The following is a 26,393-nucleotide window of genomic DNA, read 5'->3' as shown; positions in this document are numbered from 1 at the left end:
GACTACAGGGAAGGCAGTTAGTCATCACCACCCACCGCCAACTCTTGAGCTACTCTTTTACCAACGAATTGTGGGATTCACCGTCACATTATAACGCCCCCACGGCTGAAAGGGCGAGCATGTTTGGTGCGAAGGGGATTTGAAGACGCGACCCTCAGATTACGAGTTGAACGCCTTAATCCATCTGGCCATCTCGGGGCCTGAAATGTGTCTATTTAACTGTCTAGTTTAATTTTGTTCACATACGACACACTTAAAATTGTATTTGTAATAGTTTTGTAAAGAAACAACAGGTTTATTGCCATAGCTTAGTACAATATGTAAAATTCAGTTCATTTTTAGAGCCAAAATCTGTGTGTATTACTCCTGGTATTTAATTTTTATTGAGAACGTCGGAATTTTGTCAGTATATTTCAATCACAGTGATTGATAATACTGCTGTTTGTTGACCTTCCATCTCCTGTATGAGATAATATGGTAATCAAATTTGTAGCACATCTTTGCCAAAATTATCAGTGTAACTTTTTTCTGTATTAAAAATATTAAAACGTTTATTGTATATTAGCTGAATATGCCCTCTGGCCAATAGAATTATCAGGGCGGGTCATGGAACCGCCTCTTTTGTTGCCTTTACGAGTTTAAACACCGTCCAATCACAGTAAAGTAAACAGCAACATTCAACAACCATTTGGCCGTCTAGCGGTTTTAAATGTTTGCAATGATATCCATACAATTAGCTTTTAATTAATTTTCGCAATATAAATACAATTTGTTTTGTTTATAGCACTGGGTACCAACATAACACAACGCATCCAGTTTTGCTCTATCACCTCTCCTTCCGCATCCGTTTTGCCTCCGGCCACGCCTCTGCACGTGAGAAGAGAGTGAGTGCCTCATGCGCGAGTGTTTCTGTGCAGAACACGCAAACTGCTCGATAGGAACTTCGGTCGACCCGGTTTAACGTCTTCGTGGGGAGAAAGTGTTGCCCAGCGTCTATTGTTCACAAATCGGTATCTCCAGTCCAACATAAACTGTCGTTCGTGACGAGGCTGACGAATCTGCTGGTACGAACAATGTCTTTCCTAGCGCTGGACTGTGCTTGGCAGGTAAGCGTAGCCTTCATTAAATTTAAACATAAGTGCACTTCAAAATAAGAATGTATTTTTTGTGAATGTGTGTATATATACGCGATTGGAAAAAGAAAAAAAAACAGATTTACAACTTAGCCTCTCTTGTAATTGGAGCATTTTTTTCATTTAAAAATCAGAGCGAAGAGAGAATAAATAAGCTTTGTTGTGTATGAAATATATCACCTTATTTAGTTATTTGTCACATTGTCGAAAAAGAAATTTCAGCGAAAAATTTTCGACATCCATTTTCCCGTTTCGTGAAAGCTGTACAAATTTAACATAGTCAGAGTGAACGACAAGTTTCAATGTAAACAGAACAACCGAAGCTTTTGCTGTTTTAGAACTTGATATACTTGCGCATGTTCAACAGTTCACCAGACAGATCATATTTCGCTTCTAATGTCTTATATGTGCGGAGCTTAAAGTAATTCGCAATTCATCTGTTTTTTCAGTAATTCCAATGATTACTCGTATTAGACTTCTGGTGAAAAGTGTATCAATTCAGAAAACCCAAAAGTAACACTTGAATTGAACAAAACTGAACAAATCGACTAAAACAACATTGTCCAATATTCTTGCATAATAAAAACTAATGTACGAATACATTGACTCATCAGCTGTATATCTTCTGTAATTCCAATGATTTCTCGTAAGGTTCGTAAGGTTAGGTTAGTCTTAAATCTACGTACCAAGGTAGCAATGCAAATTAATATGTTTAAGTCAAACAATCAATATCAGTAATGCCGTAATTTTGCGAATATAATACGTACTCTGGCCTTCACGAACATATCACCGTAAGTAATACGCATTCTGGCTTTCACGAACATATCACCAAAAGTAATACGTACTCTGGCCTTCACAAACATATCACCGTAAGTAGTACGCAACTAGTCTTTTGTAGATATTCCAATCAAAATAAGAATGCTAGTGTCTGTTTAATTGCGCGTTTGACATCGGATTCAGGACATGTGTAGACGAAATAAAGATGTCGTCATATGTTATATTCAAACGGAAACCTCTCTAAAAATGCCACGAGAATAGGGCTGGACATTTGAGAGTTTAACCAAAGATTATTTGCATATCGTGTGGTAAAGAGGTCCCTCGCGGCAGTGTCATATGCTGGTCCTCGAAGTTTTCGTATGTCATGGAATGACTAGTATTGAGGATATCCTTACCATCATTACTAGGAGCATGACAGGACAGTTGCTAGCGATGGACATCACCATCATTACAAGGAGCATGACAGGACAGTTGCTAGTGATGGACATCAACTGCAACTCGCCGGTTAAAGAAAAAAAAATGTGCTCAAAGTATAACGAGTAGCTCTACTCTGGAACACATGTCTTTCAGGTAACCAGAAGAAACTGGATTTGTTGCTACATTGCCAAATGGATCAAAGAAGCCTTGGATATGATTGATACAATTCTGATTCAACGTGACATTAAGAAATGTTGTCATAAATGTCATGGATGTTTCAGAAGACGACGTTGCTACGGTGATGCTATTTACGCTGACGACAAGACGATGGAGAAGACGCATCAGCTATTCCACAACAGTTATTTGGACTCAGAAGTTGAAGGCTTTACCGAAACGAAAACAAATCGTAGTTTTGTTGTTAATGTAGCAAAAATTAGTTTTACATTGCCAAACATTTCTAAGTGTGTTGTCTTGGCAGGTACAGGTGGTTAGAGCGCTGGACTCGTAATCTGAGGGTCGCGGGTTTGAATTCCTGTCACGCCAAACCAGCTCGTCCTTTCAGCCATGCGTGCATTATAATTTGACGGTTAATCCCACTATTCGTTGGTAAAAGAATATCCCAAGAGTTGGCGGTGATGATTATCTGCCTTCCCTCTAGTCTTTCACGGGTAACTGATGGACGGCTAGCAGATAGTCCTTGTGCAGTCTTGCTCGAAATTAAGAAATAAACACACGTTTAGCCTAAGAGGTAGACCCAATTAATGTTAGTAAAGACCCCACCTTCCCATCATTAATTAAGCTTTTCAACTTAACCCTGGAAAGTGTATGAGAAGTGTTTATATTAAAACGGATATACAAAAGTTGCCTCTCAGTGTTTAAAGTGCGTTAAAACACACACTTGAATATTTGTGCCTAAAACTTTGGAATCCGGAACAGCTTTATGGAAAAGACAATGAGGTTTTTCTCAGCCTGGGCTCCTTGAAGCTTGGTTCTAAAGGAGCTCCATCAATAAAGTTTTCCTCAAACTGGAGTCCTTGTAGCTTGACTCAAAAAGGAGCTCCATCAATGAGAGTTTCCTGAAACTGAGTCCTTGAAATTTGGCTCAAAAGGAGATCCATCATTGATGTTTCCTTCAAACTGGGGTAATTGAAGCTTGGCTCAAAAGAAGATCCTTCAGTGACGTTTTCCTTAAACTGAGCTCCTTGATATTTGACTGAAAAGAAACTTCATCAATACTGACCGAACGGATCACAGCCAAAGTTTCCACAGTTGCAACATTCCTTCTAGTAGAACAGTTGACAGACATAACTGTGGAACATGTAGAGACAAGAACTTTCAAGCTATTCAGTAGAACATGGGAGATTTGCCAAGAACCTAGCGTTTGAAGTGCTGTTTCACAACGTAATTAATGAACTTCACGTTATTTTAAGAGAAAACAGCCGCTGAACTCGCAGATCATTTCATTTTCATGATATTCTGGTTAATGCCTTATTAAACAGCTGGAAAGATCGAGCGACATTCTTTGTTAACAACTGATGCAATTCCAAAATCCATGATGTTACGTTTCCAGAGCGCACACACAAGTCATGTGTAGGTATAAACCTAAAATTACGTAAATTAGTATATATTGTACTGAATGTTGTTCAATCTCTCTATTAAAATGTGTAACCTGCATCAAACAATCTTCGTCTCTTGAAGTAATGTCAAATGACGGGTTTCGTAACGCAATGTTAATATATATTGTTATTCCGAATGTCTCAGTATGAAGTCCTTGAAACTAACAATATTACCTGTAGAAATCTTATAATATTATCCAAAATAAGCCTGGCATAGCCAAGTAGTTAAGGCACTCGACTCGTAATTTGAGAGTCGCGGGTTCAAATTCCCGTCACACCAAACATGCTGGCTCTTTCAGCCGTGGGGGTGTTACAATGTTACGGTTAATTCCACTATTTATTGGTAAAAGAATAGCCCAAGAGTTGGCGGTGGGTGGTGATGAGTAGCTGCCTTCCCTCTAGTCTTACAGTCCTAAATTCGTGATGGCTAGCGCAGATAGCCCTCGTATAGCTTTGCGCGAAATTCCAAACAAACAAACAACTGTCCAAAATTATTATCCAATTATCTTATCAAATTCATGGCTGTGCCATTCGAATTGAGCATAGTTAATGTCCGTATAACAGAGAAAATGTATATTACATAATGTTATGAGTTTTAGTAACGATATAATTTGTTATTAGGAAGAAAAATGTAATTATTACATCTGACTTGTATGACTTTTTCATACAGTCGAAGTAGAATTGTATAATTCTATCTAGCATAGATAGATTATGTTAAAGTAAATTAGTGGTTTGTGATTTATTTTTCGTTTATTCTTCTTACGTTTTCAACTGGTTCTGGATTCCTTCAGTTGATTCTCAGGAATGGTAATGGTCTAAAGTTTTCTTTACTGAAGGTACTCCAATACTGATTCATTCTGCTTAAATTTTTCGCTTCAGGCCTTGTGAAAGAAGCAAATAGACGTACTAATGTGAAAACAAACAAACATCACTTATAAATAACACTCTGGTTTTTGTAAAGCCTAACTTGCATTAGTTTAATTATTTGAGTCGAAAGTATCCTCATGCCCGGCATGGCCAGGTGGGTTAAAGCATTCGACTCGTAATCTGAGGGTCGCGGGTTCGATTTCCCATCGCACCAAATATGGTCGCCCTTTCAGCCGTTGGGATTTTATAATGTTACGGTCAATCCTACTATTCATTGATAGAAGAGTAGCCCAAGAGTTGACGATGGGTGGCGATGACTAACTGCCTTCCCTCTAGTTTTACACTGCTAAATTAGGGATGACTAACGCAGATAACCCTCGTGTAGTTATGCGCGGAATTCAAAACAGACAAACAAGTATCCTTATGGGCTATGCCGGACTGTTAATGGTTCGTGCCCCATTTCTGTAAAATATCATTCAATGATTTGGGGCCGTGGAAACGTCAACAGAGTGACAACTAAATCTCATATTCTATTAGCATATCCCTAGAATTAGCGGTGGGTACTGTCGACCTTTCTCTCATTTGTTCAAAATTTGGGATCACTTCACGGAGATAGCCCTTTATGTAGCTTTGCGTAAATATACGAAACGAACTAACCACAGCTTCATTTTTCTTTAACCACATACAGACCACGTGTTTTTCCAGTTCATATCAAGCTAAGTAGCATCATTTAAAAGATCAAGTGAATTCATCAAATAGTTCGACTTGATTCTTTTCATCAGCAAAAAAAAACATCTGTACTGGAGTTGTCCAGTTAATTACACGTATTTTACAACAAAGAGATTCGAAGAGCATAAGAATGGTTTTATTTCCAATCGCCCTCTACTAATATGTCTACCCATAAATGGTAACCACAAGTAAAACCCCATTGAGACTCGTTTCACTACAACAAAATACAAAGATAATACGTCTCTGGCACGTGTGTCACAAAATGAAAGCTAGTCCGACCTCTCAGTCAGTAATGTATAACAAAGACATAAGGGTTGCAGACAACAGGCAGTCGAGCCAAGTAACGGCTATAGACTGCTACTTTATTCCTAAAACCTATCTATTTCTATGGCCACGAGAGGTAAATATTTATGCTCAATTGAGAAGTAACTCAGCGGCTCTCTGTTTCGTTCTGTGTTCACGCAAGCTTGTTGTGTATTGTCATGTCATCAGAAGTGCTTGTTTTCCTGTTATTAAACACGATAAAATACACAACTCTCACAAGACAAGGAAATATATATATATATATATATGCAATATAATATACTTTTTTATATATTTTAACAACTAGTGGAAAATTAATGAGTTGTCACGGTTAGGCGATGTGTCTTTGACTCCGTCACCTATCGTGGTTTAGGTAGTGTTCATGGAACAAACAGTATGGTTAACCTTCCATGCTGTTCAATTCCCATATGACCCATTTGTATTGTCGTCCTAATGACGGGTTCAGTCACTGACCAATTGGCAATTATACTTAACATTGTTAACGAAAATTATTCAGCTATAAATCACTGCTTGACAGTTAATCATATCATCCAGAACTTGTTATCTAAGAGACACATTATTTAGAAAACGAAATCCTTTCACTGCTAGTATTATGCAAATAAGTATTCGTCAAGCATCAGTATATACGTTTGATCTTGCCAGTAGTAAAATGGTTTCAAATATTTTATGTTTACTGTTAAACACAAAGCTACATAATGGGCTATCTGTACTTTATCCACAGCGGGTATCGAATCCCGATTATTTCGTTATAAACCCCCAGGCTTACCGCAGAGTCATCTGTAGGGGTTGGGCAATATAAGTTGTACATTATAGTAGTTTTTTTTTTGCTTGTGTAAGTTATACATCGACAATTATAACGTCTAATATAAAAAATTCAAATTTTCTTTGGTTTATAGCTTCGACGTATAATTCATAATGATGTGGAATCCACGTATTCTCAAGGTCGAAAAGTTGTAATGTGCTTTCATTTAATTGAAGTTTTAATACCCATACCAGCAGTCTTTAAATACATTTCAATGTGTCATTACGTTGCGAAGCAGCCATCAGTAAGTGTGGATGTTAATTTTCAAAGTTATTTATTTGCAGTTATATCATCACAAAAATTATTTTCAAGAAGTAAAAAAACAACTTTTAACTATTAAAATAATTAAACTTTGAAATTATCAAAATAAATTAGCACTAACATTTCTTAGTGAAACTGAAATAGAGAAACAATAACGTGACAAGAATTGTTATTACACGATGAACAATCGGTCCACACGTAAGTGATATTTGTACGTTTAGGTTTACAGATGGTGGCAGTAAAAATCAGTGTATTTCTCATTACATAAGCGAGAGTTGGGAGAGGTGAAAGGTGGAAAATTCACATCTGTCACTTTCAAATCATGTCTTTATCTCACTTTATGTTGAACAACTCACGAATGTGTAACAATTACTTTTTGTGCCCATCAGTGCATACAGAACGTACTTTTTTATACATTATAATAAATACCACTTTGTCAAAAAGCAAAGATGTAGAAACAACAACGAATAATATAACAGGTTCATTTTTGTTCACATAGCACTTAGAACTATTAATATTACTGCTCACGGGTTGATGGTTTGTGCACCTGACTCGCACTTTGCAGGTAGGAAATTCTTATCAATTCACCGATAATGTTAGTCTTTTTAGCCGTGGGGATGTTATACCGTGATAATCAATCCCAGTGTTCGTCGATAACGAGAAGCCAAAGAGTAGGAGGTGGATGGTGCCCATTGGCTGCTTTCCCTATAGTTTATCACTTCAAAATTAGGAACAACTACCGAAGATAAAGTATCTTTCCGCGAAATTCAGCAAGACAAACAAATATGTTAAATTTTCCTTTTTGTGTACAGTTTATGGACTGTGACCAACGTTTATATTGCGTTAGGTTTTTCATTTCTGTATTTTCTATTTTATGAATAATGTTTATGTATGATTATGTATTTATTTCCTGTATACACTTAATGGGCTGTGATTATACTGACTTAGGGTTTTCTTTCTCTAAAAGCTTTAATGTTTGTGTTGAATGTCTTTTCTGCGTTAGTTTTTTGTGTCTATTTATTTACAGATTTGATGTACTTTGATAAAAGTTGGTACTAGCTAATTTTCTTCTAGTTTTATACATTTTACGGACTTTAATATTGAGCAACATTCCATATGGGGTTAGTTTTTCTTTATTGTACATTCTATGGTCTGTGATAACTGTCTGCATTAGGTTGTGTTGTTTTTTTATAGGTATTTCGAACTTTAACAAACGCCTGTATTAGTTCTCTCTCTCTGTCTTTGCACTGTATAAAGTATGATAAACTTTCCACTTCTGTGCAAGTTTCAGTTTTGTTTTTTACATTATAGCTTACAAGAATAAGCTGTAAGTTTATCTAAGTAATTCAATATGCATTTGTTTTGTGTTGTACATTCTAGCTTCCAAGGCTAAGCTGTAAGTTTATCTAAGTAATTCAATATGTATTTGTGTTGTACATTGTCTTGCAATGCTATGCTGTAAGTTTATCTAAATAATTCAATATATATTTCTGTTGTGTTCTACATTCTATCTTCCAAGGCTAAGCTATAGCGTTAAGTTTATCCAAGTAGTCCGTTACGCATTTTTGAAACTTGAAAAACTTGTAAAATAAAAGAAATCTTATTCGTGGTGGTTTACATATTCATAACATTGTTTTAGTCCACAACTTTCATATTTCTAGTTCGTTTCCACTCAAGTCACCTCTGGTGACGGATGTTTAACCATACTTTCGAAAACAATTGTATTGTTGATTTTTTGTCATTTATAGTAACTCTTGTAAATGTTTACGTCACAAAGATGTAGTTGTTACACATGTGCAATAATGTGTTAATTCTATTGCACAAATAAGTTAAAGCAATAAGAATTTTTTTATTGACAAATTGTATTTTTATTTTACTAGTTTAGTAGCATCACGGGCTGCTCTTTGAAAGGGATATTAAAGTTTTTTAGGGAAAATTCTTGTACCGAAACCGTTTAATTTGTAAAAACGAAATGAGTCAAAATTTTGTATTTGAACTCATGTTAAGTTCATAAAGTAGGAAAGTAATTCATAACGAATTAAAAACATTACTATAATCTACGGATCCCGCTCTGTGTAAAGTTTTCGGCAAACGCTGTTCATCTACCGAGAACCAATATGAATACCAAAAGGTTCCAATTTGTACGGCAAGTATCTCAAAGTTTGGTTGTACGTCAAATGTGTGAGCCATTCAGTGCCATCTATATCTTTGGTAATTAATTCATGTGGTTACTCAGGGTACATTTTAAAAAGCTTACTATGCCACTAAGGATCCCTAGTTTTCAATAGCCGTCTGGGTTTGTTCAGTTTGATGGAACAGAGGCTCTGGTTCGTTGTTCTAGTTGAACACTACGAATCTTATGTACACAACATAAACATAAATTTCTCAAATTAAGCATTTAATGATAAAAGCCTTGCTTTATTTGCATGATTGGTATTTAAATATTTATTTACTTATTTTTACTTGAAGAGCTTTCATGTACTGTCAAATATTTGGTATTCCGTGTTTTACATTGTAACACTGTTACGTATCAGCCCAAGCCTGCTTAAAATCAACAAAATAACAAGTAACGAATATTCAAGAGCTAAGAAGTTGAAGGCAGCAAAGTAAACATTGCTAAATAAATGTAATTCTTTCACAAACAAGTTTCCATGTAGCCCCTGGCCTAGTGTGTTAAGGCGTTCGACTCGTAATCCTAGTCGAACCAAACAAGCTCACCCTCCCAGACGTGTAGGAGTTATAATGTTACGGTCAATCCCACTATTCGTTGGTTAAAGTATAGCCCAAGAGTTGGTGGTTGGTGGTGATAACTAGCTACCTTCCCTCTAGTCTTACACTGCTAAATTTGGGACGGCTAGCGCAGATAGCCCTCGAGTAGCTTTGTGCGAAATTTAGAAAACAAACAAACAAACTTTCTGGAAAGTTAGAGAATGTGTTATTTTAAGTTGCTTCAATATTAGGCTCAGCATACACAATACACTTAAGCCTAAACCATTTTTTTCAAATTCAAAACATACATATAACCTCTGCTGCCCTATTATGAGTAAAAACAAACCTTTCCATAAAGCACCAGTAATGACTAACCTATAGCAGTAACTGATCAATCACAAATGAGTTTAATCTATTCTACTTTTGACGGTTAACATTCAGCAACATTGTGTGCCTGTGTAAGAATGTTTTTTACATCTTGTTTACATAGGTTTTGAAGGATTAATATTAGCCATCCTTCATGATGGCGAGAAACCCACTTGAAGTCAAAATGTAATGTACGTTTGGTATGAATATTAAAATTTTAGTTACAATAAAGTACAGAACGACGTTTCGACCTTTATAGGTCATCTTCAGGTTAACAGAAAGTTGTTCTGGACTTTATTTAAATTAAAGTACTAATACCCATACCAGCCGTCTTGAGAATACATTAGCCATCCTTAGGTTTACTTGCCTTTTGAAAAGTTTTTTTGTACTTCTCTATTTGTTTTCTTAATGCATTGTTTCAGTAGGCATAAGAAGGTTGTATTTATAACCAAGATCTGAAGGCAGTGAGGTTTTAACTGTAATATTTATTGTTTATCTGTTATTTGATGGTAATTTATGTTTCACCCTCTACTTAAGCTTTTTAAAACAACACCAAATTACTGTAAAAAAAAAAAACTAACTTCAAGGAATAATGATAAATAACATTATTTACACTAGAATTATGATGTTGTTTTTATTACCAGCAGTTATTTATACTTCTTATAAAAGCTGAAACTCAGTTTGAAACTATGTCACCTGAGCTATTGTGGTTGACCCCATTTGTTTGGTTTTTCAGTTATCATGTAATAAGAAATAAGAACAATAAACGTAAACTATCTGTTATAATATTTACAGACATTCCCAGAACTTGTGCTATTGTTATAAAAGGTGACACCCTGTAGTATTGTAAAGTTCTGATGATCTGTTCAGGAGATATTTAGAATACAATTTCCAATAATTGCCCCAGCCATCCCTACATAAGTAACGCTACCGCCTGCCTGATACTACATTATTATTGAAACGTTGAATTTCAAGGATTTAGCTTAAACTTTTAGCTTAAACTTTCTGAAGCGCTGTATTCCATTATCAGGTTTTAGACTGTTTATATGCTAAATCAGTAGATTTCTTAGCGCGTAGCACTGTATTCCGTTACAAATAAGTCAACATGCGATGACTCTTCACATAGTAAGCACTTACAGGTTTTAGACTGTTTATATCTTTTGCTAAATCACTAGATGTTTCGCTTTGCGTCCTTTATAAAGTTTCTTCTTTTGTTTCCTAACAGAAACATTCATAATGACCATTTACATTGTAGCCACTGCAGAGTAAGAACCCCGGATTTTAGCGTTACAAATAAGTCAACATGCGATGACGCTTCACAGTTACATGGATTTAGAAAGTTAAATCCACATTCCATAGTGTCGGTTTCTGTTTATTGGAATACACAGTAAAACTCTGATCAAATCATATACGTTGTTTGTTTGTATTATAAAAAGTTTTCGCGCAAATTTCCACAAGCCATCCCTACTTTTTAACCCATAGACTAGAATGAAATGAAAGTAGGCACTTAACGTTGTTGATAGCGCCCTCGCAGCACCCATATGTAGAGTGTATTTTGTGGCAACTTTAGTTTTTCACGAGATTAGTGTGTACATATAATTGTTAACACGTCAACGTTTGTTAATTTGTTTTATTTTTCAGAGAGTGTAAGTGTTGTGCTTAACTGAAAATGCCAAGCAATCGAAATAAGTTGTTTTGTTCAGAATTTTTTGAGTCTGGTTCCGAATGTAAAAACGTTATAACTTATCAGCTTCGTCGGTGGTTTTTATTTTGCCCGGTGTGTGTCACAAAATCTTTCTGGTTAGCGAAGCACGTGAATGTAGTCACGCGCGGCGTGTGTTAGGTCTTTTAATATCGACCTGCGTTTCTGACGGAACAATGTCATAGAATTGTTGCTTACCCTCATTGGTAAGAGAAAAATACGTTACAATTGTATGGTAATAGAGAAAAAATAAGTATCTTCAAATATGAATGGGCTTTGTTTGTTTATTTTTGTTAAAATATACACAATGGGCTATCTGAGCTACGTACATCGTAGGAAACAAACCCTACTTTTTAGCGTTATAGAGACCACTGCGTCACCGGAAAAAAGAATCATTGATTATTTTTTGAATTTCGCGCAAAGTTACACGAGGGTTTATTTGTTTGTTTTTTTTAAATTTCGCGCAGAGTTACACGAGGGCCATCTGCGCTAGCCGTCCCTAATTTAGTAGTGTAAGACAAGAGGAAAGGCAGCTAGTCATCACCACCCAACGCCAACTCTTGAGTTGCTCTTTTACCAACGAATAGTGGGATTGACTGACCATTATAACGCCTCCACGGCTGAAAGGACAAGCATGTTTGATATGACGGGGATTCGAATCCACGACCCTCATATCACGAGTCGAGTGCCTTATCCGCCTGGCCACGCCGGACCAGGATCATTGCTATAGAAAACCTTGTTTTACCGTATTTCGTCTTGGTCAGTTGTTTAAACGGTAAGTAAACAGCTTCTTTCACTGCTCAATGCGTAGATAACTATCGCGTAGTTTTTGCCTAAAATTAGAAACAAACCATATGTCACTTAACCCTTTTGTTTAGAGATGACCATTCGATTAAGTTGACCAATTAACTTTTCTAGCATTACGTTTTCTGTTTTCGATTTCATGCAGAAAACAATGTGTGGAAAAGTCAACGATTATTGCTGAATGTATTAGTTTTGTACAGATTTAAGAAGCAACACGTACTCTCGGATAGCTGCTAATGATGGCGAGCGTTTGTTCGCACAACTAAATCACCAGTCTGGAATCTTCAAGAGTCACAAAAGATGCATAGGAAACAAAAACAGTTGTCGTATAAGAAACTTTGTACGGTTTGTTTTGTGTCTGGCTTACGACTGTTATTACTGTGAAAGATGGCTACTTGGTGCTGATTTCTTATTTGAGTCAGGAATCAATAAGTAGTTATTAAGTACACACATACACTCATGGACACTGCCTTAAGGGGAGATTTCTGTACATAGTAGTGGATTAGACAACAAATGCAATATATGAAATGAAGATTTTTATAAAACATCAGGTACAATTCTGGAGTTGATGTATACTGTCAAGGTAACGCACGAGTGAACAGCAATACCAAAAACAAAACAGCTATCGCTATCAAAGGTTGAAAACAACTGTCGGTTCTGTGAACAGTTTATTTTATACGTTGATCTTTCCTTATTTTTTTCCTGTTTGTCTTTGGATTAGAAATTAGATCTGAACCATTGTACATGTTGTTCTATAGTACCAGGATCTGGAGAGGAATCTTTGTGTTCGTAAGGAAAATAAAAGTTGCGAATTTGATGAAAAGTTGCAAAGAAGGGGTGTCGATAAAGGACGTTTTCTATAGTTTCATCCCCCAAGGTTTTACAAAGGTCTTTTTCTTTGACTGTATAAGATGTGAAAGCTGATTTAAACAAGACACTGCCTTGAGACATGACGCTTTCTAGCTAGTCATCTTATCATGAAAGTTGATGCTCTGATTAACGAGGATGAATAAAATAAAACAAAAAAGGCACATTTAAAAGGAGCTATTTAAATATAACATGTTTTGAACAAAGACCATGTTTGCTACCGTCCCCCAGCTAGTACAACGGTAAGTCTACGGATTTACAACGCTAAAATCAGGGGTTTGATTCCCCTCCGGGGACTCAGCGGATAATCCGATGTGGCTTTGCTGTAAGAAAACACACGCTTCGTATTTAGAAAATACTAGTACACGATATGACTATCTATTATAAATAGTTTCCAATGCTTTAAATTCTACTTGCTACGTTGTAATACGAAGTCGAATAAGGGTCTGTGGGTTAAAAACTTGCCCTGTATTTATATTTCTCTCTTCGTACTATGTGTGGGTTAAAAATTTGCCCTGTATTTATATCTCTCTCTTCGTACGTATGTGTGGGTTAAAAACTTGCCCTGTATTTATATCTCTCTCTTCGTACTATGTGTGGGTTAAAAACTTGCCCTGTATTTATATCTCTCTCTTCGTACTATGTGTGGGTTAAAATTTGCCCTGTATTTATATCTCTCTCTCGTACGTATTTGCCCTGTATTTATATCTCTCTCTTCGTACGTATGTGTGGGTTAAAACCTTGCCCTGTATTTATATATCTCTATATATTTATATATTCGTACGTATGTGTGCATTTCTCTCTGTTATTAAATTCTCACAACATTATATGAGACATTTTTTAGCTTTTTACCGAAAATTAAAGGGAAATAAGGTAAATCTGAAAAGCAAACCGAGATCAATGACCTTGATTTTTTTTTTTATTGTCAAAACGAAATTTCGTGACTAGTTTATAATCATACCACAAACGGTACTAGTAGAAAGTGGCCGATTTCCAAGCCAATATTGCCATGCCGTACCGACTTTTGTTATCGATGCTCTATAAGTGAATGTTTTGTAAGACCCGATTCGGGATAAGGATTGAGATGCTGGAGTATTACATTAATCAAATTCTGTTTAAAATAAAAATTACTTTGAATTCATAATTTGTTGCTTTTAAAACATAGTAGTTTTACTAATAAAACATTGCTTCAAACAACTTTATAAATCTTCCAAAGAAGCAACAAAAATTATATTTCTTCTTCTTTGGCTATCTCCATCGTATTCACAAAATAAAGAACTCGATTACTGTTTGTTTCTTGGAGATTGTAGTGTGAAGCTACACAAAAGCTATGTGTAATTACAAGTCTTGTTTGTTTGTTTTGAATTTCGCACAAAGCTACGTGAGGGCCATCTGCGCTAGCCGTCCCTAATTTAGCAGTGTAAGACTAGAGGAAGGCAGCTAGTCATCACCACCCACCGCCAACTCTTGGGCTACTCTTTTACCAACGAATAGTGGGATTGATCGTAACATTATATCGCCCCCACGGCTGGGAGGGCGAGCATGTTTGGCGCGACTCGGGCGCGAACCCGCGACCCTCAGATTACGAAGCGCACGCCTAAACGCGCTAGGCCATGCCAGGCCCAATTACAAGTCGACCAGCTTTCTCGTCGTTATAAAAAACTTTATTTCTGATTAAAGGCTTTTTTTATTGAACTAAACTTGATTACAAAAGCTTAAGCGACTGTTGTTTGTAAACGATGATTAACTTCTAATGGTTAAACTTAATAATAAATTAGATTAAGCCTAAAAAGAAAGTGTTGAAATTACAAAAAAGAATGAACAAAAAGATTTAGACTAATGAAAACCTCTAAGCACCTTTAAAATTCATTGAATTCATTAAAATAAGCTGATGATGAATAATTAACAATGAATTTTATAGGACTGTTGCATCATAATTCTTTTCTTTTAAATTTATTATAAGGAAACATTTGCGTCTATAGCTCACAAGAAGATGTAAAATGAACATTTTTGTTTTTATTGCTCGCCTCTAGCGTTTACCATCGAGACAATGGCGACACTAAAGCATCTACTGATAATTTAGTGTAGGATCCTTATAAAAGGCATCTTTTGTTGATGTATGTTTATACACTTCTTTTTACTGTACCATGATTCAGTGTAAATTGAAGAGTAATGACCCGAGTAACTTTAAGTAGCCCTCTAGTGGCCAATATCAAAAGCAATAAATATAAATTGATAGAAATATTACATAACAAATAAGACTTGAATGTAAATAAATAAATTAATATATATATAAAAACAAACTTACGTCCACAAAGAGATAGTTAAAGTTTTGCACACCAGATGGAAGCATAGGAATGTTTACATACATAGGAAAACTTCCAGACATATCGACAATCCTAAAACGGTCATGAATAATAATCAGCTTAGTTTCCATGGTATTATAACTCAAATCCTGACGCTGTTCAAGACAGTTCGATCTCGACAGTGTTAAAACATTTTCAAACTGCGTCATAGAATGAAGGCAAATCAGTATTCATACCAGATGTGTACCTTTTGTTTTGTCTTGTGTTGTTGAGAGGCATATAGAAAATAGAAAAAAAAAACCAAATGGAAGATCTTTGATACAAAACATATAGATATATAAATGCTGCCAGATGAAACACGAATATCTACAACATTAAAGTTTTAAATGCGTTTCACAAACTTAAGCCTTGAGAAATTCGGTACATACAATTTGTTTAATTTAGTTTTGTGGTTTTCCATGTGTTAATCATAAAGTTAATAATATTCATTGCTAACTGGTCCCTGCTGGGACGGCGGTAAGTCTACGGATTTACTACGCTAAAACCAGGGTTCGATTCCCTTTGGTGGACACAACATATAACCCGATGTGGTTTTGCTCTAAGAAAAAAAAAACGCAAACACACTCTTTGCAAACTGTCACTCTTTCAACGTAGTGTTTGTCGTTTCAAAATCTCACGATATAGGTATGTAGTATTGGTGATGTATACTGTTTATATTTCTATTGTTGTATATCTTTCAAAGCGTTATTTGTTCACAACTTCCCTTAATATTTGTCCTTTAGATTACATGTATAGCAGCTGGTTATCAACATCAACCATTAACTTTTGGAGTTACCTTTGTCTGTGAACGAGTAGTGAGATTTGACCATCATTTTTACAATACAATTTTTGGGGGGACAATGGACTATCAACCTTAGAATTCACAACCCGAACATGCTAGAACACGCCCAGCACTAAAATAATAAAAAAGACAAAAGAGTAATAAAAACATAAGGAAAATTACTGTAATTATTACTTTAGTTTGCGTCTCTTTTTTTTTTTTTTCATTCTCATTGCACAAGAATTGTCAATGATGACATCATGAACCAGTCACACCTGCTACGTTCCACCTTCTTGTACTATAGTTAAAGCCAATGACAGTTGGCACAGTTCACCTATAAAATGAAGTGTTCACCTGTACTCATACTGACTGGGAACTAATAAAATCGTTGACACTTAGGAGTGTTTTGCGCATTGTAAAAATGGCCGATATAAAACTGAATGTAAATATTCATTACAGCCAAATCCGAACCAGAAAGTAGAAACCAGATAATATTCTGGTATACACACACATTTACGACCCTAAGAAAAGTTAGGAATTCGTTACTCGAACATGAAACATTGTAGTTTAAGGTAGAGTTTCTCAAATATTTCTAAATGAAGCCATTGAACATCACGATTAAGAAACCCAATAAATCTTTAGATAAATAACAACTTGCGTTCTTATCAAGCAAGATTTGAAAATATGAAAGATATCACTCTTGTAAAGTAATTCGACCGCTCTTCTAGGGCCCTCCCACTAGTACAGCGGAATGTTTACGGATTTCCACCGTTAGGAACTGGATTTCAATACCGGTGCTGTATAGAGCACAGATGACCCATTGTGTAGCTTTGTGCTTAACTTCGAACAAACAAATTAATTCTAAGTAAATGTGTTGCGGTCTTTAAAACAGTATTGTTCCTTCCTACTTAATCTCGACCCATAGTTTGGAAACTCATGTTTCAAGTAATTTCTGCCAAGTGCTATAATGTTTACCAAGACCACTAAAACCACATTTGATAATGCGGAAAACAACTCACAGTCGTTGGTATGTTATACGACAAAATGATCACACTAAATAGTGCCCACGAATATAAATTCAATAATCCAAAATAATTTTAGAACGTGTCAGTCCAATGTGCATACGACTTATAACGCTAGAAATCGGGTTTCGATACCTGTGGTGGGCAAAACACAAATAGCCCGTTGTGTAAATTTGTGCTTATTGTAAACAAACAAACCAATGCGTATGTGTGTGTTCCGCGTGATCAAATACGTCTACATTTCAAATTTTATAACGCTGTGTTAATCGGTTTCCTGGAGAGCGGATATGACCTTTGAAACATTCGGTTTTTCCCATTTATACTGTGTAAGTTTCCATGTTAGATACAGTGATAAGCCTGAAAAAGGTTTCATTTGATTACCATAAGTTTCCAGGTTAAATACAGTAATAAGCCAGAATAAAGTTTCATTTGATTACCATAAGTTTCCCTGTCAGATACACTGATAAGCCTAAATAAAGTTTCATTTGATTACCATAAGTTTCCCTGTCAGATACACTGATAAGTCTGAACAAGTTATTGATGACGAGAAACCCACCTGAATTATATATGTATCTCAGAACGGCTGGTATGGGTATTAATACTTTTATTGATAAGGAGAGAACAACGTTTCGATCTTCCTAGGCTATTTTATCAATAAGAGTGTTAATACCCATACCAGCCGTTCTGAAATAGAAGCCCGAGCATGGTTTCATTTGATTATCATTCTTTACAAAGTTTTCTTAAAGTCAACACCATAATCGAAGTACTTTTTAAATTAATACCTATCTTTGTAACCTTGGGTTAGATCTATAGAATGAGCTGATGTCTGAATGGTGCCTAACGTGATACGTTAAGGTTTAATGTGAGGGTTTTCAAGTGAGAGTGGGTCAAATTTCAGATTGGAGTTTATCGTGTACTACTTTGCTGATATCTGTTTTATACTGACTACTATGTTTAAAAAACACTTTTTTGACCATAAAGGCAGATTTAAAAAACAACAGTAGCACTGTAAGTAGTCTTTAAGTATGTACATTACAACCACGAGTTGCTACGGAGAAATAAACTAACTTTTCAATAGTTGGACAAACTGAGATCAAGTAAGTAATAGAACTGTACTTAGATGCACTATTTGAAGGCATATGACGTATGGATTAAACACCAAAGGTTTTACAACCTTCTTTTATTTAAAAACTTCTGTCAAAATATAGAGCAACCAAAGTGTAGCACCCGACTTTTGTACCCTTACCTTTACTCAAACTGTCACCTTTATAACACTCTCGAGTATTTGGAAGCGTAGAGGAGGCCCAGCAGGCTCTAACCTTGGATCTAGAAATCTTCGTTTCACTAAACTGCCCATTTTTATTAAAGTGGATTACATGAAAAAGTATCATATGTATAAAACATAGACATTATTTGAAGCGGTCGATCGTGTATTATTAACTGAATCATGCACTTAGAGATTAAAGGTGGAAACATTTTGTTTTTCCTTCTTAACTATTCTGAAAAATCTGTAAAGAATAAGCTTGAAGGTTTTGTTTCATAGTTTTGCTTCTAGTCCAAAAATGTAATATGTTGTTAGTAAAGACTGCGAAAAGAAACTGACATCTGGGTTTGTAACGTTTAATACTTTTGTTCTTGGGTGGGTCAATGTTAAAGTTACGAACTTATAACGCTGAAATTTGGGAAGTTCTATTCCCTACTGTGAATAGAAAGACAGCATTAACAACTTAATACTTTTTAATGTTGCAAGCTAACCGTAGACAAGATATTTTTTCTTAATATTATTTAACACCAAGTGCTATACACATTATAAGCCTAATTAGTCCTATCGTTCTAACATATCCACATAAAATACTACAGTCATTAAACTTTTCTGTTTTTATCTTTTCTGTTATTTTCTTCTAACGCTTTCGTAATTTCAGAGATCACTCCTCAAGATGTAATTTCACAGATAATTCATTCTAAAAAACGTTCAAATTTGTATAAATTAAATACGTTAAACATTATATTAATTAAAGCTTAAAATTATTTCTGTTCTGTATCTTTGATCAAACTTACGAATATTCTAATAATACTTTCTCCTGTTATTGTAGAAACAATTTAATACAAAAATAGTTTGTTGTTTTGTACTGTGATTTCAAGTATTAGTTTTTATCCTTGCACAATTCAAACTGACCAAGTTTAACCACTATTATATCTAGCATCCTACCCCTACAGTCCCGGCATGGCCAGGTGGTTAAGGCACCTGACTTGTAATCCGAGGGTCGTGGGTTCGAATCCTCATCACACCAAACATGCTCGCCCTTTCAGCCGTGGGAGCGTTATAATGTGACTGTCAATCCCACTATTCCTTGGTAAAAGAGTAGCATAATAGTTGGGGGTGGGTGGTGATGACTAGCTACCTTCCCTCTAGTGCTACACTGTTAAATTGGGGACGGCTAGCGCAGATAGCCCTTGTGTAGCTTTGCGCGAAATTCAAAACAAACCAAGCCTACCCCTATCAATTTACAGTAGCACCAAAAGAAATTGTGAAATATTTTTTTGAAAATTATTTTTTCCTTTTACAAACTACATTAGATACATAACAAAGAGAACGCGTGAAAGAACGGTTCATTCAAAATTTTATATTTTCTTAAGATTAATACAGTGCTTGTATAAATTATCTTAAATTATTTGATTTCGTCACAATTTACACTACGTTTACACACTTGCAATTAAATGATCTACTGCTTTTGCAGTTTTAATAATTTTTCTGGGACCATCTCAGAAAATCTTTGATATTTGTTGTTGTTGATCGTAGAAATATATTACATTAACTTCTTAAACCCAAGCGGACACTGCCAGCGTCCATCCAAAAATTCCAATTTATCCATTGGATGGTGACAGCCTATGATAACATTTATATCTCTTTGTCTGACAACTAATCAGAGACATGGTACTATTCTTCATTCAGAAATAGACCGGTAGTTCCGTGAAGCATTGTTTGTTTTGTAGTAGTTGTTTGTTAGCCCTTTGTGTAGCTTTGTGCGTAATAACAATCTGTTCTTTGCCCACCACGGGTATCAAAACCCAGTATCTATCAGTACTAGTTCGCAGACATATCATTGTGTCACAGCGGGAGGGGCGTTTGTGCTCCAACAAGATTTATATGGCGCAAAAAGTTTAAAGAGTTAGTATTTTTTTCCTTGTGCCTCCATTTAGGTGCGACTCGTAATCCGAGGGTCGCGGGTTCGCGCCCGCGTCGCGCTAAACATGCTCGCCCTCCCAGCCGTGGGGGCGTATAATGTTACGGTCAATCCCACTATTCGTTGGTAAAAGAGTAGCCCAAGAGTTGGCGGTGGGTGGTGATGACTAGCTGCCTTCCATCTGGTCTTACACTGCTAAATTAGGGACGGCTAGCACAGATAGCCCTCGAGTAGCTTTGTGCGAAATTCCAAAAAAACAAACAAAACAAACAAGCCTCCATTAATCAAAAGTGTTTAATTTCTCTGAAAAATTCTCAATTTCGTTTTCAATTTTATACATGAAACTTCAAGTTTAATTTTTTTGTTGTTTTTTGGAGATATCCTCGTATCTAATCCTAACTACACCGAAATCATGAAACTAGTTAAAAAATAATAAGTCAAATAAGTTAACAAAACGGAACGTTTTAAATATTTGTGTTTTGTTATATCAATGTTTGACGCTACTATAGTTTGCTCTCTTATCCATATATGGAGTTTAAACTCTATAAGATCTATGTTATAGATACGCTTTTACTTCTTTCAGCAACTTGGATCAATTTCGTAACTACTGTTTCCCTTGCGTTTCATCCATAACTGTCTCTTGTATTCCAGACGGCCTGGTTAGCTCTGGTATTAGATGAAAGGCCGCTTCTCCTCTAAATGTATTGGTTATGGTGTGGCTTACACAAATTGTTATACATTCGTCTTTATTTAAACTCAAAACTTATTAAATTTATAATATTTCTCCTTGTATCTCTCTTATTTCACTTCATTTTTCTCTGTAGTTAAAAGCTGCAAAAATTCATATCTCGAATTTACCTAAACTTCTATTCAAAACAAGTGATCCAGTCAAACTCGAAAACAAAAATTAAACGGGCATTGAGTACACCTATCCAAGTTCTTGAGTTTCTATTTATAAAAGTTATTAACACGTGATTTCACCAGTTGGCTAATCTCATTGTTAACGATATTTTTGGCGGTACATCTTTGTGGATTACAAATATTCTATAAGTTCTGTCACCTATAAACTCACTCCATCACAATTTCACAAATGACTACTATAATGACATGCGTGACTGTCTAGTTGAATGAAGAATATTAACTAAACAATGTGACTTTTCGTTATACCGATGATACATGAAGAAGTTCAGGTGAAGACATGTTACACTGGCTGAAAATCGTGCCATGTTTTACATAATTGTATACAAGACTCCATACTGTAACGACAATGTTTCTAAAATATAACACTTATGACATGCTTACAATTTGAGAAACATGAGTGCCTTTTATCTTTATCTGTCTGTTTTGACAGTTTTTAGCAACAAGAACCAGAGGAGGAAATGTGATTAAAATTACTAGCCGTCCCACATTTATCAGTGGTAGGGTATAGGTAAGGCACCTGGTTAACACCACCCACCGCCAACTCTTGGGCTATTCTTTTACCAATAGTGGAATTGCCCGTACTATTATTACATCCCACAGCCGAAAGGAAGAGCATGTTCGTGACGTGGATTTGAATCTGCAAACTGCAAGTCGAGCGCCCTAACCAGTAACTTATTCTAGACCTCTGGTCCCCGTCACACAAAACATGTTCGCCCTTTCAGCCGTGAGGGCGTTGTAATGTTACGGCCAATTCCACTATTCGTTGGTAAAAGAGTAGCCCAAGAGTTGGCGGTGGCTGATGATGACTAGCTGCCTTCTTTCGAGTTTTACACTGCTGAATTAGTGACGACTAGCGCAGATAGCCCTTGTGTAGAGTTGCGCGAAATTCAAACCAAACCAGATCTCTGGTGGGTTAGATTTTTATTGTCGCCTTTCACTGGGGAGCGCGAAAAGTTAGACCACTCTATGAACAGGAGGACAAGGTCTGTGAATTATTAGCGCTACGAAAGTGCTAGGCCTACAGGTGCAAACGTTCGTGTATTGTAATAATTTGTTAAAATTATCAAAATAATCACATAGGAGGTTATTTTAAATGTGAAAATTACGTTAACCTGTTAATACTTCGCTAGTCCATAGTGCATTATATGTGTTGGGGACTGTGACATTGTTAAGTCCATTTAAAACATGATCTTATAATGTGTCACCATGTTAATCTTTGATACAACTTGTAAGTTATCGGTTTGAAATTGTTGACGTTTTAAACAAATATCATACGAATGCCAGAAGCTGTTTGGTGCCACCAGCTGAAGACTCTCTGTGTGTGAAAAGGCATAGCCGAGGGGAGGTCGGAGTTCAAACGACCACCAAAATAATTTTAAAAACGTCTTAAAGACCCACTCATTTATTTTAACAAAACACTTAACATCTATGTAAACCACTTAAATTCTCTGTGAAAAAGAGCAGTTTTAGCAATATAGAGTTAGCTTTAGGAATTATTATTTATGTTTTTAACGTGTGCATCTCTGTACTGAATGTAAACTTGATACACTCTTAAAATAAATTGAAAACACTTCAATAAGTACGTTCTATCTTTATGTTGCATATAAACAAATGAACAACTAGTTTTACCTTTCAACTTATTATCCTCCCCCCATATACTGTATAAATGGTAAATCTGAGAGCTTCAAATGTTAAGAACTAGATTTCGAACAAATATCAAATTATTGTGCCAGATTAATAAAATGAGAAGTCTGAAGGAAAGCATTATTAACCGGAAAATTAAGAAGACTAGTAATTACAAATACATAAACGTTTACATACAACTTAAAACAGGCATACTAAAATCTTATCAAATAAAAAAGAAATTAACATAAGGTCGAAGAAAAACATTATAAATTTATTTATTGATAGTTTGTTTTGAATTTCGCTCAAAGCTACACAAGGGCTATCTGTGCTAGCCGTCTCTAATTTAGTAGTGTAAGAATAGAGGGAAGGCAGCTAGTCATCACCACCCACCGCCAACTCTTGGGTTACTCTTTTACCAGCGAATAGTGGGATTGACCGTAACATTATAACACCCCAACCGTTGATAGGGTGAGCATTTTTGAGTCGAGTGCCTTAACCACCTGGCTTTGCCGGGCCTTTATTGATTGTATTAAGTATGATAAAGTTTTGTTCTAACTAAGTTAAAGCTTAAAAGGTCCACAAGTTATAGTGTTAGTTTGTCTCTTTATCGAATAAATACTGAATAAATGTTTAAGTAAATACTTAATGAAGGTTTAACTAATGTTAGGGCTAAGAGAAAGGGACTTGTGAAATTCGGTGTTTTTAATTAGAATTTATTTTAATTATTCTAGAAATCTTGCATTTAAAGAAATACGGTTGCAATATAGACTGTAATTTGATCGCAAAATTTTTGTGGGTCTTTGCTAGTTAGCCTATATTTTTTCTTTGTTAAAGTATCTAATAGCAGATGAGCAGCTTTGAAAGTGTATAAACACTACCCTGATTTTTGAATTTAGAAATAAAATTTTAAAAATACACTGTCGTCTTTTTAAGATTAAAGTACTTTCGTGTTGACTTTTAATTTCCTATAACACTAACAAGCATATTCTATGTGGATTTCTTGGACGACTCTTTTTGGAAGGAGGCCCGGTATGGTCACGTGGTTAAGACATTTGACTCGCAATATGAGAGTAGCGGTTTCGAATTCCTGTCACACCGAACATGCTCCCATTTATAATCGTGCTGCCGTTATATATGACGTACAATCTCACTATTCATTGGTAAAGGAGTAGCCCAAAGGTTGGCGGTGATGACTTGCTACCTTCCATTTAGTCTTTCACTGATAACTTGGGACGGCTAGTGCATATAGTCCTTGCGTAGCTTTGCGAGAAATTCAAAAACAAACAAACATTTTGGAGGGACATTTAAAAGTATAAATAAATTAGATTATTTATTGTTTATTGCTAATATTTTAAAACAGTAAAAGAAAATAACGAAATTAGTGAAATTTTCTCTCCATGTATTTGAGAAGACCAGAAATAAATATTTGGTAACGCATATTATATGCAGAATGCACGTATAGGAACTACTTTAGAATGTCTGACTATCTTTCCATTCTTGAGACTGATCACATATTTGTAGCGAGGAAGAATTGTACCTTAAATAATGATGTTTATTGGATTATCATTTATTTCTAAAATTGCTTTTGATGGCCAAGAAAAACATTGATCGTTTTCTCTGGTGTGAATATCAATATGTCTGTGATAGTTTTTGACGTTATTGTGCATTTGATCTTTCAAAAGCTAGTCAGCAGAGAAAGCTGTGCAGTATTTTGTTATAACCGCATGCCACATTTATTGTAAAATCATTAAAAACGAGAACTTTTAAAGCTATAAAATATTCATACATATATATCACGTTCTTCTGGATTATTTTTTTTCATTGTCAGATGTTTTCAAAAATTAATCGTGACTGAAAGGCCCTGATGTACCACACCATTGATAACGATAGATTTTTCCCCATAAACAAGTGCGTTAATTTTTCAAATTTTGAAATAAGATTCGTCACAAAAGTAGTCGATTTTCTCTATTACACATAGTCATTCTCAAAATATTTGATAACTTCCAGTTAATATCTTTGTTTTTTTAGTTTCGCCCGAAGCTACTCAATAACTTTATATGCGCTAACCGTCCCTAATTTAGCAGTGTAAAACAAATCAACACCATCTACCGCCGTCGCTTGTGTCGCGCTTACCACCATCACCACCACCAACAACAAAAGCAATGACTGCCGTAGTATAACTCCTCCACGACGAACATTTTGAGACACGGGCTTCGAACACGTGACCTCATACCATGGGTCAAGGGCCCTAACCACAAGGCTATGCCAGGCTCTTAGTCAATACGTCGAAATGCTATAAACAAATAAGTTATATGTGTGTGTGTGTTTTCTTTAACATATCTCGTTATAGTCATTTCATATATTGTTTTGTTCTCGTATCCCGACAGACAGAGCTGTGGTGCTGCTGAAGAGACAGCTATTCAATTGATTCTGAAAGAAAATTTATTACTATTATGTCTTCTTAACGTTGTTTAATAGTAACGTTTAAAAACAAAACAAGCATGTACATGCATCACATTACTGATCTTTATCGTGCGAATTAATGTCGATTAGCTTCTTTAATTTTCGACAAGAGAAATTAGGTTTGTGTACGCAAGTTTTTTTTCTGCATAATAAAACAAATAACGCATAAAACAAATTTAAATTGCAGAAAATAATGTATTTATTAGAGACAAATGGATATTAAACAATAATCTGTAGAAAGCACTGACTTTTACAAATAACCGTAAAAAAGATGAATGAAAGTTTTCTATCTCTGTATTTAAAAAAATAAAATAAATAATTAAAGGATATCGTTAATAACGTTTAGTATTTCTATGATAGTGAACCGAGTCCACACTTTACGGAGATGACTATTTCTTGTTTTTTAAAGATGCAATTCTCTCACCCCTCCCTCCACCTAAACTACTACATTTGGAAGTTTTTTATTCACATAATCATCTTTCTTTGTGTTATTGAAAGGCCCATTAAATTATATTTAAAAAACAGTCAAATGACTTCATGTACCATCAATGGGATAAAGATTTGTTATAAATTTTCACGCATAAAAGGAGGTTGAAATCCAGTTAATCAAGCGAGTTGATAAAATGTAGAAAACTTGGACAGAAGAATAAGATGAGATTGACTCAGTACTTCTCAG

The 26,393-nt window shown here is 35.4% G+C and overlaps 1 protein-coding gene across 1 annotated transcript in view; it reads left to right on the top strand.

Moving 5' to 3' along the window:
* The first annotated feature begins 972 nt into the window (after positions 1-972).
* Positions 973-26,393, top strand: part of LOC143237314 (transcription factor AP-2-epsilon-like) — a 170,455-nt gene continuing 145,034 nt past the window's right edge. The window contains exon 1 of the mRNA XM_076476424.1: positions 973-1,106. Coding sequence (XP_076332539.1) covers positions 1,074-1,106 — 33 coding nt within the window. The 5' untranslated portion in view covers positions 973-1,073. The remainder of the gene's footprint in view (positions 1,107-26,393) is intronic.

The sequence above is a fragment of the Tachypleus tridentatus genome, chromosome 13, assembly GCF_004210375.1.
Source record: "Tachypleus tridentatus isolate NWPU-2018 chromosome 13, ASM421037v1, whole genome shotgun sequence".
NCBI lineage: Eukaryota > Metazoa > Arthropoda > Merostomata > Xiphosura > Limulidae > Tachypleus > Tachypleus tridentatus.
Note: the sequence above shows the minus strand (reverse complement) of the source record. Positions and strands in the feature narration are given on the sequence as shown.